Here is an 18,438-nt window from a genome sequence, read left to right as displayed (position 1 = left end):
CTCGGGCAAATCTCCTATTTGAGATGGACTCATTGAGCTGCTGATATGTGTGGGGTGTTTACCATGTGTCGGGGCTCTTGCACTAACAACCCATGACTCTTGTTTTGCAGATGAGAAGCAGCACAAAGAAGTCAGTGACTGGCCCAAGGAGCCGGTAAGTGGAGCCCTTTTACCCAGGGAGGCTGTCTTGGGCATACAGACTCTAACAACCACCTGCTTACTAGGTGGAATTAAGTCAGTTGGACTGGAAGACTGTCCTCATGTCTCATAGGGGTCCTTGGGTGCCTGAAGTCCCTGAGGTGACCGCACCCCCTCCCTGTCAAGGCCCTGCAACCTGATCCTGGCTCTCATATCTCTCGTTTTAAAGTTCCAGAGGTCTGCCCAGCAACAGCCCTGGGCTGCCATGTGGCCACTCAAGCCCATTTTTCCAGATGCATTGGAAATCCAATTTTTTTATTTTTTATTTTTTTTTAAATGGAGTCTCGCTCTGTCACCCAGGATGGAGTGCAGTGGCTCAATCTCACCTCACAGTAACCTCCGCCTCCCAGGTTCAAGCGATTCTCCTGTCTGTCTCCTGAGTAGCTGGGACCACTGCATACCACCACATCTGGATAAATTTTTGTATTTTTAGTAGAGACAGAGTCTCACCATTTTGCTCAGACTGGTCTTGAACTCCTGACCTCAGGTGATCCACCTGCCTTGGGCTCCCAAAGTGCCGGGGTTACAGGCGTGAGCCATTGCACCTGGCTTTTTTATTTTTATGTTTTGAGACGGAGTTTCACTCTGTTGCCCAGGCTGGAGTGCCGTGGAGCCCAGGGTGGAGTGCAGTGGCACAATCTCGGCTCACTGCAACCTCTGTCTCCCGGGTCAAGTGATTCTCATGCCTCAGCCTCCTGAGTAGCTGGGCTTACAGGCACACGCTATCATGCCCGGCTAATTTTTGTATTTTTAGTAGAGATGTGGTTTCACCATGTTGGCCAGGCTGGTCTTGAACTCCCGGCCTCAAGTGATCCACTTGCTCAGCCTCCCAAAGTGCTGGGATTACAGATGTGAGCCACCATGCCCGGCTAGAAATCCAAATTTTTATGTGAAATATTTTCATTCAAAAATGCTGGCATAAAATGCAATTTTTTTAAATGTGAGGGCCAAATAATCACATTTGTGGGCAAAACTCAACCTCTGATGCTACCAGTTTGCAACCTCCGCTTTGGAAGACCAAATGTGTCAGGAAGTTTCATGAATGCAGGAAGAAAAGAGGGGCCCGACACTGAAATAGAACCTAGGGCTGTAAGAGGCTCTTGTTAACTCCACACAGCAATTGCTTGGGGTCAGGGTTATATTCCCATTTGTAGATCAGAAAACAGGCTCAGAGAGGTAAAGTGAGCTGCCCAAGGACACACAGTGAGTGGGTGGGAGCACCAGGATCAGCACCCAGGTCCACCAGACTCCAAAGCCCTAGGCCTCTCTGCACTGCACTGTGCCCACTCCTTCCACTCCCCCAAGCTGTCCCAGGTCTGCCTAGCAGTATGGAACAGTGCTTCTAGAACAGTCGAGTCCCGGGTGGCTGACTCGTCATGCTCCGGTGAGTGTGGGGCAGGCAGAGGTCCAAGCAGGGTGACGTGCCTGTGTGGCTCCACTGTGAGGGGCCTGGCCCAGGGTGGGGTGGGGTGGGGCAGGGAGGAGGTGAGTAGGCGAACCTTCTCATGCTCTCCTTTGACTCAGGGTTAACTCAGCTCTGACCAATCACCTGGCTTCAAGTGTGACCCAGTTTTGCAGCTTGGCCAAAGCCGAATTGGGGAAAGTCAGGCAGGCCCAAAAGGTGGAACCAGCTCCTGCCACCTGGCTTGCTGGGTAAATCGGGGCGACACTGAACCCATCCTGGGACCCCTCCAGCTTCCGTATTTACTGATTCTAATCAGCCCAGGACTTTGATACACACCACTCCTGAGATCTGAGATCTCACTGATCTGAGATCAGATCACTCCACCTCAGTTCTGTCACCTGTAAAATGGGGCAAGTAAAAGCCCCTACTTCATGAGTCAGAACTGAAGAAGATGATATTTATAGTTTGTAGCACTGCTCCTGATACCCCCGAGATGCTCAGTGAATGTTTTTACTTCTACTATCACCACCTACCACCCCCGTTCCCCTGCAAACGTCTAGCACTGGCAGCTTCCTTCCTCCCTGACTTCCAGAAACAAGTTGCGTGCAGACAGCGTGGGTTAGGTCTTGTGCTATGCACCAGGACAGAGAGGTGTCAAAACCCACAGCTGCTGTCACTGGGGGTATCTGAGGACCTAACACTCACCAAGACTCCTTCCATCAACTGGAAAAGGTATGGGATTCAAATTCAGAATAGCTGTGTTCCTGCAGGTGTGACCCCCCCAACTCTCAACACCCCCGAAGCCTCAGCTTCCTCATCTGCAGAGAGAAACCAGGATCCCTAGATCATTGGGATGAGCACACACATCCCCAAGGGCTTTCTGAAGTCCTATTAACAAAGATTTGTGGCACTCGGTTCCAGAGTTACACTGGGAACATAAAGGAGGAACCCTTATTCAGGGTCTCCCCAGCTTGCCAAATCCTAAGAATCACTGAGGACACTGGTGAAAATGCAGAGTCCCAGGCCACCTGACTCCAACTCTCCTGGATCGGCACAGGGACCCAGGTGATTAGGGAAACATGCCAGTTTGCTAGAGAACGCACAATTGCTCAGCTCAAAAACAGGCAATTAAGGTTTCCAGGGTCAGGTGATATAACTGAAGGCATCACTTTCTGTGGGGGTCGGAAAATAGAGCTAGGGCTTGGGTCTGTTACTTTGCCAGTGGTATGACCCTGAGCCAGGCCTTCAACTTCTCTGGGCCTCCCTTTCCTCAAATGGGAATAATCACAATGAATCCTAATGCCCAGGCAGGAGTGAGTGGAATGTCAGGTGTCTTCTCTCTCCTGACTGCCTTACTCCTGTTCTGGGGACGAACATGGCTTCAAGCAAGGGGTAGCTGGCATGGGTGGGAGGGCACCTGGTGGCCTCCCATTGGGACAAGTAGTGGGCCACCCACCCCTCCTTCAGGCAGGGCCTCAGTAATGTCTGACTTCCCAATTCCTCAGGACCCTATCAAAATAAATTCTCTCAGATAGATGCACTTAGGAGAAAACTAGAAACATTTTCCAAACACAAAGGGATATGGCAATGAAGTCCTCCATCCTGGAGGAGATGAATCCCTCTGCCACACTGCAGGAGGGCCTCAGCTGGTCCCCTTTGCCCTGTCTCTATACTCCCTTCATTCAGTCAATATTTACTGACCACCCACAGTGTGCAGACCCTGGGCTCAGCACCAGGATCCAGTGATGAACAAATAGATATGGCCCCTGCTCTCGAGAGCTTAGACTCCATCAAGGAAGACAGACGTAAGATAACGAACTGCACAAATAAATCCCTGCAACTGTGTTAACTGTGCTAAGTGATCTGAAAGACCTGTCCAGGTGTCATAAAAAGGTGCGGCCAGAAAAGGGGCAGCAGGTAAACCAAGTTAGGTGGAAGAGTCTGGGAAGATCTTTTTTGAAAAAGTCCCAGTTAGCTAGGCTAATCCAGTTAAATCTCGCTATCACTCCGTCTACTTTCCTTCCTTCTCAGTAGTCACCATAGTGGAAAATAACCATTTGTGCAACAATGGCTTTCCTACTCTCTGTGCATCTTCCCCGACAGCCTGGAATCATCATGAAGGTGGAAACGGTGTCTGTCTTGATTTCCCCAGAATCCCTTCAATAAATTTTTGAGAGAGGGGAAAAACGGAACGAACCCCACTTCCCTGGTGGTTAAATGGCATCAGACCTTACAGTGTAAAGGTTATTCCCTGTTCGGCTCTCTTTTGAGTATCCTCAGAACATCAAGAAGGTCTCAGGATGGTACCACTTTGTCTTTGACACCTCTCTCTAGCACTTGCTAATGTCTTTTTTAACAGACCCAGCAACTTCAGCAGGCACCAGAAGCTAGTGAGAACCAAACACATCGCAATTATTTCTATCAATTTACAGCAGGTGATATTGCTTTTCCATGTTCAAAGATGTTATAAGGTTAACTTTCATCAATAAAAGTGTTAAGTTCAAAAACTGAATAATTCAAAGAAAAATTATTAAGTAAATAACACATGCTGCTTAGGAATCTGCCAAAAACTATGATAGGACCAGAATGGTGGAAGGGTGAAAATCACTGACTTCAGTTACCATGGCAGAGACACACTTATTAACGTGCTCATTAAAGCCCTTTCTCTCCTCTTCCTCTGGGTACACTGCTAGACTGTATTTGCTGATCTCTCCTGCAGCTACGTGTGACCAGGTCTCTAGGTTCTGGACAAAGGATTGTGAGCTGAAGCGGTGGCCCCACATGTTGACCTGCCACCTAACTGTCCCCATCCTCCTTTCTCTCCCCACCACTGCCAGGCCAAGGAGAGGATGCAGCACACCGTAGAGGAGAACAGAGCCAGGAGACGGAAGGAGCCAAGGCCTCTGAGTTACCCAGGGGGAGCGGAGCACCCCATCTTCTGCTGGGACTTCATAAGTGGTCATCAAGTCCCAGCATAAGTTACATTGAGCAAAAAATACACTTGGGTTGCATGACAACACTGAGATTTGCTGGTTCTTTGTAGGAATTAGCTGACTTAGGCTAACACCAAGGAGACATCTCTAGTCCAATTTCCTGCCCGTCCATAAATCTTCTCTAACGGCCTGGATATCCTTGTGGTTTTTCTGTAACAAGTAGATACCAAGTGCCTAACAGATGGCAGGCACAGTTCTAAGGGCTTTACACAGATAAACTTATTTGGTCCTCACGGCAGTCAAGAGTTACCTCCTGAATCCACAGCAATGAGCTCCAGACAGGCCCACCATTGTCTACTAGAAGGGGCCTGAAAAACTCTGGGTCAAGTCTCATGCTCACCTCTTAAAACACTCCCCTGTGCTGGGAGAAACTTTCCTAGTCCTTTGACGGTTACTCTTATGACATAGTTCCTATAGCCCTTCTTACGGACTCTTCCTACAAAGGGCACAGGGCATAACCCAAAGACTGTGGGGCGGGGGCTCAGATCGGCTGCAACCCTAGCTCTGCCCTCTCCCAACTCCGAGCAAAGATAGCTGCTCCTGCCCTGCAGGTGTGTAATGAGGGTGAAATGAGATCATGACTATCAGCCACCTGACATAAGCCTGGCACATGGGGCAGGGCGGGGAGGACAATGGGTTCTTACAAGCTCCTTCTCCCGCCCCATCCTATGCTGTGGGGCTCAGAAGTGAGTCAATGTGCCCAGTGCTGGGTGTCCTGGATAGACAGTGAAGAAAGAGGCACTGTTATGTCACGTAGCATTGCACGAGGGATTCTGGATGCTGGGAGTCACTCCACTTCCCTCCAGGAGGATCAGTTTACAGGAAAGGTGGGTGCAGCGGGGGGTCGGGGAGAAAGGCCACCAACCCAAATGAGGGATTTTAGATGCTGGGAGTCAGTCCTCTTTCCTCCAGGAGGGTCAGTTTCTGGGAAAGGCAGGTAAGAGCCGGTAGGGGGGGTGTGTGGGGAGGGGAAGACCACCAACTCAAATGAGGACTTAACCAGGTACTAAAGGCTGACATCACCAGAGAGGTCAAGTGGATCCCATGGACCCCCACGGGATGTGCTGAGAAGGATGCTTGACCTCTGGGGATGCTTCCCCAAAACCCTAACCCCATCCACTCAGGAGGAACATCAGACAAACCCAGATTGGGGGACATATTGTTTGTTTGGTTTGGGCTTTTGAGATGGAGTCTCACTCTGTCGCCCAGGCTGGAGTGCAGTGGTGTGATCTCGGCTCACTGCAACCTCTGCCTCCCGGGTTCAAGCAATTCTCTGCCTCAGCCTCCAGAGTAGCTGGGATTTCAGGCACATACCACCATGCCCAGCTAATTTTTGTATATTTAGTAGAGACGTGGTTTCACCATGTTGGCCAGACCGGTCCTGAACTCCTGACCTCGTGATCCACCTGCCTCAGCCTCCCAAAGTGCTGGGATTACAGGCGTGAGCCACCGTGCCGAGCCAGCCTGGGGGACATTCTACAGGATGCCTGGACTGTCTTCTTCAAGGCCGCTAAGGTCATAGAAAACAGGGACCGACCAAGAAACTGCCGCCACCCGGCCTCTGAATGCAATGTGGGGCCTTGGATTGGATCCTGGAGCTCCATGAAGACATCAGTGGAAAATGGGCAGAATCCAAATAAAGCCCAGAGGTTAGAGAATATCCATGCACAATGGTCAGTTTCTTAGCAGTGAGAATGTGGTCATGGAAGGTGGGAACCCTGGCGGAATGGACGTGGGGTGCCCGTATTAGCTTTGCAGCTTTTCTGTAAATCTAAGCTATTCCAAAATAAAAAGTGCATTTCGTTAAGAGAAAGAGAAGCCAAATACCAGAATGAAAACATGAATTTTAAATCATGAGTTGCAAGCCAGGGGTTGTCTGTTTGGCTCAGCACTATGTCCCCAGCTTCTAGAATGATACCTGCACACAGGCCCTCAATCAATGTGTTCAACCAACAGATGACTCTGCTGCCCGGCCTGCTCCTGGTCAGTGGACAGGGGCCCTGGAGACTGGCCGGAGTGTCCTCCAGCAAGATGACCAGCCCTGCCTGCTACCCACAGGAAGTGCTGTACCCCCTCATGGCCCCCCCAGCAGGGGCTCAGCATAATCTCCTGCCCACAGATGCGCAGAGCTCCCTCTCCCAACTCTGAGCCAAGACAGCTCCTCCTATCCTGCAGGTGTGTCATGAGGGTGAAATGAGATCATGCCTATCAACATCATGGGCCTACCAGGCCAGGCCTGGTAGGAAATGGTCACCAAGCCCAGCGCCCTCTCCAGCAACCAGGGCCCCCTAAGACTTCCACTTCTACAGTGAGTTCTCCCCAAGGCAACAGACTGTGAACTCAACTGAGTAGATGGCAGCTGACACTGGGGGATCCATGGAGTGGCCTCGAAAATCAAGGCAATAACACTCCCCTCCCAGGGCATGCAACTGGCTAAGAAAGCCAGCTTCGGCAGAAAGACAGGCACTTGGGACTTAGCTGCGTCACCCACTGTTCGTGTGACCTTGCCCAAGTCCTGCACCCCCTCTACATCCCTGCTTCCACCTCAGGGAAATGGGAATGGGAAATGGCTTCTACCTGACTTGAGGATGGACTGAGGGAATCCAAGAAAAGCCTTTAGTCTAGCACTAGATACACAGTGGCTACTAGGGGCACTACTGTTGTCACAGCATAGCCCTGGGAAGTCACCTGAAAGACACCCTGGGGGCTGAAGGTGTTGAAGGGTCTGCAGAAAGGGTGTGTCACTCCAAAGGAATCTGGGCCAGCCCTAGGACCACCAAAAAGGACAGCAGGTCCAGTGGCAGGGGCCCGTGGTGCCATTCCCGTACCATCAGAGGAGGGGAGCCCCAGCTGACACCTGAAGGAATCAAGGTCCTGGGGCCAGGCCCAGGGTAGGGGGTTGCTGAGTATGGGATGGGGCCCAGAGGCTGCCTGTGCCCAAAGCAATTAGCTTGTGGGGCCCTCACTCCTCTGCCTCCAGCCTCAAGTCCATGCCCACCAGGCTACCTCCCAGGAGCCCAGGGTCCTGCCCACTCTGAGCTTGACCTGGTCACACTGCCGTGTGCGACACAGAGGCAGCACCCTGCCTGTCACAGGCCATCGTCAGCGCTCGGAAGAATTTGTTCGGTGTTTAACAGAAATAAAGTTGGGGTCAGTGGCCAACCCTTTTCACACAATTTATCAAATTTTCATTGTCTCTTGAAAAATCAAGCCATCTGTAGGCAGTAAGCAACAGAGCTGCATGACAGCTGCCCCTTCCCTATAGGGCCTCGCGCTCCAGGTGGCCATGGCCCACAGGTACCTGCTGATACCCGGGGGCGCCTGAGTGTTCCCATGTGATTGCATCTGTGTCCTGCAATCCTCAGAGGCCCTGGTTTTACCATGTCCACCCAGCAGATGACCCACCGCTGAAATCTATTAGTACTCAGCGAGGTGCACAGACTGTGCCACCAGGAAAGGCAGAGAAAAGGGAAACATTATCCTGCCTCCAAGTACGCTTGCCTCACATTCCACATGAGCTCATCTCACCCTCACAAAATCCCTGCAAAGAAAGTATGAGCATCCCAATCTGCAGATGAGGAAAACTGAGGCTTGCAGAGGCAAAGTGTCTTGTCCTGGGCTCCACAGCTGGTTAACACTGAGGAAGGGATTTCAATCCAGAAATCTCTGCCGCATGAGTGCAATGTGAGGGTCAGTTCCAAGGGCACTTGACAGAGTTCCCCAGGGGACCTGTGGTCAGTCCCCAGAGGGGTTTGCAAGGTAGAAGACCATTTGGAAAGGTGGCCAGGGTTGGACCACCACAAATCATTTTCCCCTGAAGACTTGGAGACATTTACTGCATACCACAAACATAATCTTAGACCCAGCAAGACATCAAAACACCTCAAATATCACCAGGGTTCCCCAAAGTTCTCAAAAGATACTTTAGGTGAATTCTATATGTTGGTGACTCCTGGTGTGAAAGCAGGAGGGGAGGGAAGATCTAGTGAGGAATAATAACAATCAACACGGAGGAAAATCAGCAAGGCAGGATAGCACCGTGTGAGGTGCCAGGCTCTGGGACCCCAGCCCCGCACTTCACCAGCTGTGTGCCCTGGACCATTCCCATTCCAGCTCTGTGCCTTGGCTTCCCATTTTAAAAACTGAATAAAGAAAACAATTAACAGACTGTAAAGGCAACTACAGAATGGAAGAAAACATTTGCAAACCATATACCTGATAAGGGGTTAATATCCAGACTACATAAGCAACTCCTTAAACTCAGTGGCAAACAAATAAAAAATCCTATTTTATTTAAATTTTTGAGACAGAGTCTCACTCTGTCATCCAGGCTGGAGTGCAGTTGCGCGATCTTGCCTCACTGCAACCTCTGCCTCCCAGGTTCAAGCAATTCTCCTGCTTCAGCCTCCCAAGTAGCTGGGACTACAGGCGCATGCCACCACATCTGGCTAATTTTTGTATTTTTAGTAGAGATGGGGTTTCTCCATGTTGGCCAGGCTGGTCTCGAACTCCTGACTTTAGGTGATCCACCCACCTTGGCCTCCCAAAGTGCTGGGTGTAGGCGTGAATCACCACACCTAGCCAAACCGCCACCCCTCAACTTTTTCTTTTTTGAGATGGAGTCTTGCTCTGTCACCCAGGCTGGAGTGCAGTGGCACAATCTCGGCTCACTGCAACCTCCGCCTCCTGAAAAACCCCAATTTTAAAAAGCACAAAAAATGTGAATGGACACTTCTCAAAACAAGACATACAAATGGCCAAGATTTTGAAAAGATGCTCGAAATCCCTAATCATCAGGGAAATGCAAAGAAAAATCACAATGAAATAGCACTTCATACATGTTAGGATGGCTATTACCAGAAAAACAAGACATGTTGGCAAGATGTGGAGAGAGGGAACCCTTGCACACCGTTGGTGGGAAGGTAAAATAGTGCAGCCACTGTGGAAAACAGTATGAAGATTTCTTAAAAAATTAAAAATAGAGCTAGCACAGGATCCAGCAGTCCCACTTTTGGGTATTCAGAAGAACTGAAATCAGGATCTCAGAGACATCTGCACTCCCATGCTCACTGCAGCGTTATTCGTAATTGCCAAGACGTGGAAACAACCTCAATGTCTATTAGTGGATAAATTAATAAAGAAAATGTGGTATATACACACCATGGAATATCACTCAGCCTTAAAAAAGAATGAAATTCTGTCATTTGTGACAACACTGATGAACCTGGTGGACATTACATTATGTGAAATACGGCAGACACAGAAAGACAAATACCGTTTGATTCCACTTACGTGAAGTATCTAAAAGAGGCAAATGTCGAAACCTCATCTCCACTAAAAATACAAAATCAGCTGGGTGTGATGGTACACGGCTGTAATCCCAGCTACTTGGGAGGCTGAGGCAGGAGAACTGGTTGAACAATTCTCAGAGATGGCACCACGGTACTCCAGCCTGGGCGACAGAAGTGAGGCTCTCTCCAAAAAAAGAAAAAAAAAAAAAAAAAGGCAAGCTCACAGAAGCAGAAAGTAAAATGGTGGTTGTGGCTGGGAGGTGGGGGAAATGGGGATTGTTAAACAGGTATAAAGGGTAAGCAATGCAAGATGAGTAAGTTCTAGGGGTCTGCTGTATAACCTGATGCCTGGAGTTCACAATGCTGCACTGTGCACTTTAAAATGTGTTGAGCGTGCTCTACTGTTAGGATTGATTGATTGATTGATATGGAGTCTCACTCTGTCACCCAGGCTGGAGGGCAGTGGCGTGATCTTAGCTCACTGCAACCTCCGCCTCCTGGGTGCAAGCAATTCTCTACCTCTGCCTCAGCCTCCTGAGTAGCTGGGATTACAGGTGCCCGCCACTACGCCTGGCTAATTAGTGTATTTTTAGTAGAGATGGGGTTTCGCCATCTTGGCCAGGCTGGTCTTGAACTCCTGACCTCGTGAAGGTATTCTTACCACACAAAAAATAACGGAATTAACAGTGTGACTATAAGTGATAGCGTGAGATTTGAGGGATGATGGAGATGGAGCTGTTCTGTATCTGGATGGTGGTGGTGGTTACATGATAAACAAGTCTTAAATTTCATAGAAGAGTGCACAAACACAATTTTATTATATGCTAACTTTAAAAAGAAAATAAATCACGAATCATTGTATCTGCTGTAAGGCCAGTGAGATTTTATAAGTCCAATGACATGCCTAGCCCAGCGCTCAAGACATTAGAAGCTTAAGGGCTGTTAGGTATTACTAATAAGATGACCATTACTTCTCCTCCTCCAAAGAGATTCAAGATCCAGAGCAGAATCTGACAAAGGAAAGCTAATGCATGGAGGGGCTACCACAATGCCAGTCCCCAGTACATCAGGGACATCCAGGCCCTCTGACTACACTGTCATTACAACCAGGCCTCTCATCTTGAATAGGGTTTCCACCTTTTGGAGAAACAGAACAGTTTGTCTATTTCAAGCAGATCTTCCTTCCTGTGTAGCTGTGCTGCCTGGCAGGTGCCAGGAGGAAGGCTGGTGGTCAAGGGCATGGGGATTATGCTGTCCGATGCACCAGCTGTGACCCAGCATTTCTGAGGGGCGGTTTCCCTGGACATAAAACAGGAAGGATCATGCCCACTCAGAGGGAGAGGAGGTATCTGTAAAGGACCCCACATGTCCCCTGGCTCTTGGCTGTACTGAGAACCCTGAGTTCACCCTGCCTCTCCCGTGGCTCAAGAATTTTTTTTAAAACAAATAGAGTCGGTGTTGCAGGTCTTTTCCTGTCCTGTACTTTTCCCACATATACAGCCAATGTAATTAGGTTAATAGACCTAAAAGTTGACAACAGACAATTAGGCTAATTGCCACTTCCTTAAAGGATCAATCAGGGCTGTGTTTCCCAAACTGTGTTTTGAGAAATGGTACTAGTGGCTCCATAAATGACAGGGCATCTGTGACTATACATGTGGCAAATGCTGGGCTGAACAAAGTGACTCTGGTTCGCTCAGTACAGGACTCTTCAGACCCCTTAATGAGGCAGCCAGTGTGGCATGGAGGGACACGGACTGGAGGACACTGAGTCAAATCAATCATACGGACCAGGGCTTTACACATTTTAATGAATATATGAATCACCTGGGGATCTTGTTAAACTACAGATTCAGATTCTAGGTGGGCATTGAGATTCTCCATTTCCAACAAGCTCCGAGGTACCACCGAAGCGGCCACCTCAGACTGCACCCCGAAGAGCAAGGATATAGTAGACAGGTAAGGCCCCTTACTGTCCACTTTACTGGTGGAGTAACAGATTTGCTAAAGGTCATGTAGGAGTGACGGCAGGACCGGAACTCCACGCCCCAGCCTCTCCCTGCAAGGCTCTCCGCCGCCACCCCACCTGGCTTCCCTGGTGCACTCAGCCCTGCTTGCCACTGGTTCTCCCAGTTCAGTCCTTCTCAGTCTTGGCTGTGCATTAGAATCACATGACAGACTTCAATGTACAGTCAGGGTTGAGGCTCCCTGACTTAGATGCACTGGGTAAGCCTCACCCCAAACACCCTCTTCATACCCTGCCTGTCTCTCCCATGCCTAATGAAAACAGGCTAGGAGTAACTCCCAATAAAATATGAAAGGATTACCAGATGGGGAATGGAACTTAACCAGGACACAGCTGGCTGAGGCCCCATCTCCAGCTACCATGGCACCACAGCCAGGAATCCAAACTGCCTTGGGAGGAGCAACATTCCATCTCACTCTGTCCCGGTGAACGGTAAACGGTAAACACGATGCTCTAAGCTGGAAAACCCCCAGTGGTCAGCATGGGAAAATGGAGCTCCTCGAGGATGATGCCATTAGCTGGTGTGGGGGTCTTTAAAGACCATTTCAGAATCAGGTGTCAGGCTACATGAGTCTAGCGGGGAAAAGTTGATGGTTTTAAGCTTCTTAATGAGCACTGTTGGGTGAGGATTAGTGAAGAGAAATCCAATGAATCCAATTTGAAGAGGTCTCAGTTCTCTCTGAATTTAGTGAATGGAAAAGAGAAAGCTTTAGAGTCAAGCCTACAGGACACAGTGGAGCTCTGGTGCCAAATGGCAGTGCTCCAATCCCAGCTCCAGGAGCAGGAACCACCGTGTTTCCGAACTCCGCTGCACCTCCACTGGCTCATCTGTGAAGTGGGGTGACAACAGTACCTCCCTTGTGGGACTGTGGAGGGATTAAACGGGCTGATACAGTAAGATCCCTACAGCAGTGCCTGGCACTAGAAATGTTCAATAAACACAAAATACTGGCTTTTTCACATAATTTTCTCTCTGGCCTAATTTTTATTTTCTTTTGCCCTGATTTTTAAGCGTGTGTGTGTGTGTGTGTGTGTGTGTGTGTGTGTGTGTTGAGACAGGGTCTTGCTCTGTTACCCAGGCTGGAGTGCAGTAGCATAAACATGGCTCACTGCAGCCTCCACCTCCTGGGCTCAAGTGATCCTTCCACCTCAGCCTCCCAAGAAGCTGGGACCACAGATGCATACCACCATGCCTGGCTATTTTCCTTTTTTTCCCATAGAGACGGGGTCTTGCTATGTTGACCAGCTTGGTCTCCAACTCCTGCCGTCCTCAAGCAATCCTCCCACCTCGGCCTCTGAAAGTGCTGGGATTACAGGTGTAAGCCACCACATATGTTTTTAAAAACTTGCTCAAAAGTGTATGTTCTTGTCAGCTTCCTGGAATTCTTTCTGGAAGAAAAGAGCAGGGTAGATACAGGCATTCATGTGAGCTACTCTCTGTTGAATGTTAACTCTGTGCTCAGAGTCCCCTGTGGAGGCTGGGACTTAGCTTGGTGTAGGGACTGATGGGGCTAGCAGGGTCCCATTCCTTAATGGGGCCTAAGGAATTAAGACTGGGCCAGGTGCAGTGGCTCATGCCTGTAATCCTAGCACTTTGGGAGGCCAAAGAAGAAGGATTACCTGAGGCCAGGAGTTCAAGAGCAACCTGGCCAACACAGCGAGACCCTATCTCTATATAATTTTTTTAAAAAAGGAATTCAGACTGAATCCTCAGAGGAATGAGACCCATTTGAAGGCTGAGATCAGGACATGAAAATATCAGGTGAACTTTGGAAAGCTCACTAGGGCATCCTGAGGAAGTCTGGAGTATCCTGGATGGGGAGAGACCACTCGGAAGGCCAGAGTGAAAAGTGGTGGAGGCCAGTCCCATGAGGGCCCATGACCTGTGCAGGCACACAGGATCACACACTCAGAGGGGCCCATGCTTGGCTGAATGCTCTGCTGCTGCCATCTTGACACTCTTAATACTTTTTCAACAAGGGACTCCACATTTTCTTACTTACTTTTTTTTTTGACACGGAGTCTCGCTCTGTCACCAGGCTGGAGTGCAGTGGTGAGATCTTGGCTCACTGCAACATCCACCTCCCAGGTTCAAGCGATTCTCCTGCCTCAGCCTCCTGAGTAGCTGGGACTACAGGTGTGTGGCACCACGCCTGGCTAATTTTGTTGTATTTTTAGTAGAGATGGGGTTTCACCATGTTGGCCAGGATGGTCTTGATCTCTTGACCTTGTGATCCGCCCACCTCGGCCTCCCAAAGTGCTGGGATTACAGGCGTGAGCCACCGCGCCCGGCCAGGACTCCACATTTTCATTTTGCACTGGGTCCCATAAATTATGGACCTGATCCTGCATTTCAGGGACGTCGCACTTGCCCCTACATCTACTCGACCAGGTGAGGCAGCGAAGGTTACGTTCTCTCCTTAAAATGAAGAAACGGAGGCTCTGAGACGGGAAGTCAACGGTCCCAGGGTGCATCTGGTCAGTGGCAGTGCAGCGGCACACCCCAGGCCTTGGGGTTTCAATGTGGGGGCTGTCACTGTGGGACAGCAGCCACCTGCACCTCCCGGAAGGCAGTGCTCAGGCACCACTGGGCCTGGGCGCAGGGCTGCCAGATGCTGTTATCTTCCCTCCTCACCCACCCTGGGCTGCTGAGCAGGAAGCAGCAGGTGCTACTGGCCCCAGGCCAGCCGGAACTGGGAACAACACACAAGGATGTGGGTCACAAGCCCAGTTCCACAACTGCAACATCCAGCCATTAGCGAAACAATTTAACAAGAGCAAAGCAAACACAATAAATCATTGAAACCTCAGCCACCCTCCCCTGCATTCTGCCTCTTTCCCTAACCCCAAAAACAGTCTAGAAAGGGCAGATTCAAGGGTGGAGAGGGAAGATTTCTCCACTAAGGGCTGAAAATCTGCCCACTGAAGCTGGCATATCAAGTCACGCCATGTCTGTGGCTTCCTTGACAGATTTCAAGAAGCATTTCCAAGGATCGAGTTTGGCTCAAGCACAGTTCTAGGTGCTGGAGATGCAACCTTGAAGAAGCCAGATAAACACTGCTTGCCCTCAGGAGCTCATGTACTAACAGGAGGGAGAGAGAAGCAGCATGAGAATTAGGTGAATTATATCGTGTGTTAGGAGATGATGGGTGCTTAAATAAAATGACACAAATAAATACAGTGGCCAAAATGGATGGGGCGCTTCCTCTGTGTCTAAATGCTTTACCCACTCTGTCTCATCCCTCAACTGTTCTACTTCAGTGGGTACCCTCCTCATTCCCATTTCACAGACAGGAAAACACAGAGCTAACTTGCGCCAGCTCTACAGGCAGTAAGAAAATTAAAGTATCCGTAGGGAAGGGCAAGAGCACACTGTTTTTCCTGCTTCTGACTTTTAGAAGAGCAACATGAGCAGGAAGACTGGTTTTCTCCCCGGCCTTGAACTGGAGAAGGAGATCTAATGGTATAACCCTCTCCACTCCCCACAATTCTTAAAAGAGCTGACAGGATGGTGGGCCCCTCCAAGCTCTCCCATTTCTCCCAGATCTAAGGCTTCAGAGCTAACAGCCCCGAGTTCAAATCCCAGCTCCACCAGCTCAGGCACTGTATGGCCAGAGCAAACAGCTTCCACTTGGTGGAGCTCCCCTCTCCTTTGATTTAAAATGAAGATTAAAACTCCCTCCCTCAAGTGACGAGGGAATAGATGTCTGCACCCCAAAGTGTGTGTACAGTGGTATATGCCCCTTGTGTGCCAGTTCACGCACATCCCCACTCCTAGGACCCATCAAGCCTTCCTCCCTTCTCCTCTCAGAATGCAAAGAGAGCTGGGCTACACGCCACCCACCTCCCCATGGTGGGGTCTGTGGTGGAGGGCTGAGCATGGAGCTGACGCTTGATGAATGCTTGATGAATGCACACTGAAGAGGAAGAAGGCGCATGGGGATGGTAGAACCTTCTGTAGAACCCAGGTCCTGGAGCCCTGTAGTTCACAGAGCTTAAAGAGTGCACGTTTGCTGGGCCCAAAGGGCTCATCCTCCAAGGTGCAAATGTGAAGCACTGAATCCATTCTCACCATTCCAGTGAGCCCAAGCGCTGGAGGTATTGCCTAGTTAAGCTGGGACCTTCCAGGGAAGTGGGAGGGAAAAAAAAACAATCTAGGACCCCTGGCACCTGGGCACTCAGGGACCTGAAGTATGACAAGGGAGTATGACTAGCTAGCTTCTCAGAGCTGGGTGTTTCTCTCTTTAAATATCAATGCCTGATACGGGGCCCTTCAAGGCCAAAGGCTAGAGCTGGCCTCACCCATTTTCCTTACTTCCCTTACCTGCCCCCTAAACCACCAATTCAAGGAGCACAAGGTTGGGAGTCATGTGTGACCTGAGACCCAAATCCACCCTTCCCATTTAGCACCCATCAAGTCCAAGATAAGGCCCTCATCCCTGGAGCCTCATTTCCTCCTCTGTAAGATGGAAGGGTGAGGTGCAGGGAGAAAGGATTAAAAGATCAAAAGCAGCAATTTCCCCAATAAGCTCAAAATCACTGGAACCTACTGCTTCACACCAGGGCAGATGAGGGGAGCAGGAATCTTTATGGTCAGCTTGGGAAAGGGGAGACTTTGTGGAACCAGGAACTGATGTGCCGACCACAGCTCTTATGGGCCAGTTAACTGACGGTATTAGGACTGGCCTTGAATTCCATCTTTCCTTGTTCAAAACTGCCTGGGTCTGCCAGCCACAGGGCTGCACTGCAGGTGCAAGAAGCCAGCAAACACCTGCTAGCTGGTATCAGTGGCCAGGTCAGAATGGAAAACCACGTCAGCCAATCAAGAGGTCCAAGGCTGGTGAACTCTTTGGGTCTAAACCCCAATATATCCCATGCCCTGGGGGTCATGGCAGGCTAAGGACCTTTCTCTCTGGGTAGCCTGTCGCTTTACCCTGACTTCACATGTAAGAGGAGAGGAAGAAATACCTCCTGTGACACAGGCATCTGAATCACTATTTTATGCGTGAGGAAAACCCCTCATGGAGAACACCCCCGTACACTAATGCCCTGCTTCTGGGCTCTAAATCATGCCAGGCTCTGTTAAGGGTATTTCACGCACTCAGTCGTCACAAGCAGAAACCTTATTTTTAGCCCCAATTTGCAGGTGGTGAAACTGAGAGTGCTCAGGGACTTCCTGAGGTCAGTCAGCTGAGCAGTGACAGGAAGTTCTGAACCCAGAGCCTTTGCCCCTAACTTCTAGAATCCACTGAGCTGTTCAGTAGAAAGAACAGAGCCAGGATTCGAATCCAGCTCCTCCCTGCATTAAAGCCATGCTCTTCTCCCAGTCAGACACCAGGTGTGGCTGCCTCAGGCCAGGACATCCCTGGGGCTCCACACCTCAAGGGAACCTCTGGTGGAGACCCCTTCCCCCCTACAGGCTTCCAGAATGCCCCGTGCAACCTAGACCATGAGGCAGCTGGACCCCACAAAGGATTCATTGTGGTGACTGCAGAAAGCCAAGGCCAGACCCCGTGGCCCCTCTGCAGAGCCCTGCCCAAGGCATCTCCTCCCCTTCCCATGGTGCCCCCATACCCAGAGGGCAGGGCTGGGGTTGGGGGTGGGGGGTGGGCAGGCCTCCTGATCTGCCCGGCCTGGGAGAGCCTCAGGCTATAGAAACCTAAAACTCTCCAGCTGCTGCCAGGCTGCATGGGGCCCCAGGCCCCTCTGGGTTCATTTCAGGCGCCCGGCCCCACCTGTCAGCTGGGGTGGGGTCCACCAAGGAGGCTCTGTAGAGGGAGGAGAAGGATGCTGGGGTGGAAGGGCTGTTTCCATCTAGGGGGGGTCGGGGGCTGGAAATCTGTTTCCCAGTGTGGGGGAGGGGAATGCAAGGTATCCGGGCAGGTTGGGGAGGGGGCTCGGCGGAGGGAAGGTGGGTGGATTTGTCTCCCGCTGCAGGAGGGGGCCTTCGCGGCTCTGGCTGGCTTCGTGTGCGGCAGGGGGCTCGCCTGGGGTCCCTAGGGGCCTGCCGAGGCATGCACAGGGCAGGGGGGCCGCTTTTGCATGCAGGGCCGGAGGGGTCCACGGCGTGCCGGGGTGCTCCCTCTACCCGCAGAGGGGACTCCCGAGTGGCCAGGGTCGCCACACTCACCTCCTGAAGTCAAAGGGCATCGTGCCGCCGCCGCTGGGGGTGGGAGCGCTGCAGGCCAGGCGGGCCGCGGCGCCGCGTGGGTCCAAGCCCGCTGCCAACGCCTCCTCCGGCCGCCCCGCCCCCGCCGGCCGCCCCCCGACACTCGCCACTCGCCACTCGCCTCCCGCCGCCGGGAAGTGACGCTCCGCGCAGCCCATTGGGCGCCGCCCGCCCGGCCGCCCCTTCCGCCACCCGGTTAAAGGGGCCCGGGGGCCGGCAGGGAAGGGGCGGAGGGTCGAGGCTGTCTGAGGGGAAGGGAGTCCCCCAAAGACTCCAGTACTTGTTCCTTCAAATCTCCCACTTAGATTTCCTTCTCCGCCTCTTTGGATGTCCTCGGACAAATTCTCTGCCTCTCC

The 18,438-nt window shown here is 51.0% G+C and overlaps 1 protein-coding gene across 1 annotated transcript in view; it reads right to left on the bottom strand.

Annotated features, from left to right (window-relative positions):
- The window catches only part of ERGIC1 (endoplasmic reticulum-golgi intermediate compartment 1), a 122,378-nt gene extending 104,157 nt beyond the window's left edge, over window positions 1–18,221 (bottom strand). Inside the window, exon 1 of the mRNA XM_064376563.1 lies at window positions 18,044–18,221. Coding sequence (XP_064232633.1) covers window positions 18,044–18,063 — 20 coding nt within the window. The 5' untranslated portion in view covers window positions 18,064–18,221. The remainder of the gene's footprint in view (window positions 1–18,043) is intronic.
- Between the last annotated feature and the right edge of the window lie 217 nt (window positions 18,222–18,438).

Source organism: Aotus nancymaae, unplaced genomic scaffold, assembly GCF_030222135.1.
Source record: "Aotus nancymaae isolate 86718 unplaced genomic scaffold, 86718_ANA_hifiasm-v0.15.2.pri h1tg000015l_1, whole genome shotgun sequence".
Classification (NCBI taxonomy): domain Eukaryota; kingdom Metazoa; phylum Chordata; class Mammalia; order Primates; family Aotidae; genus Aotus; species Aotus nancymaae.
The sequence above is the reverse complement of the archived record's forward strand: the minus strand, read 5'-3'. Positions and strand labels throughout refer to the sequence as shown.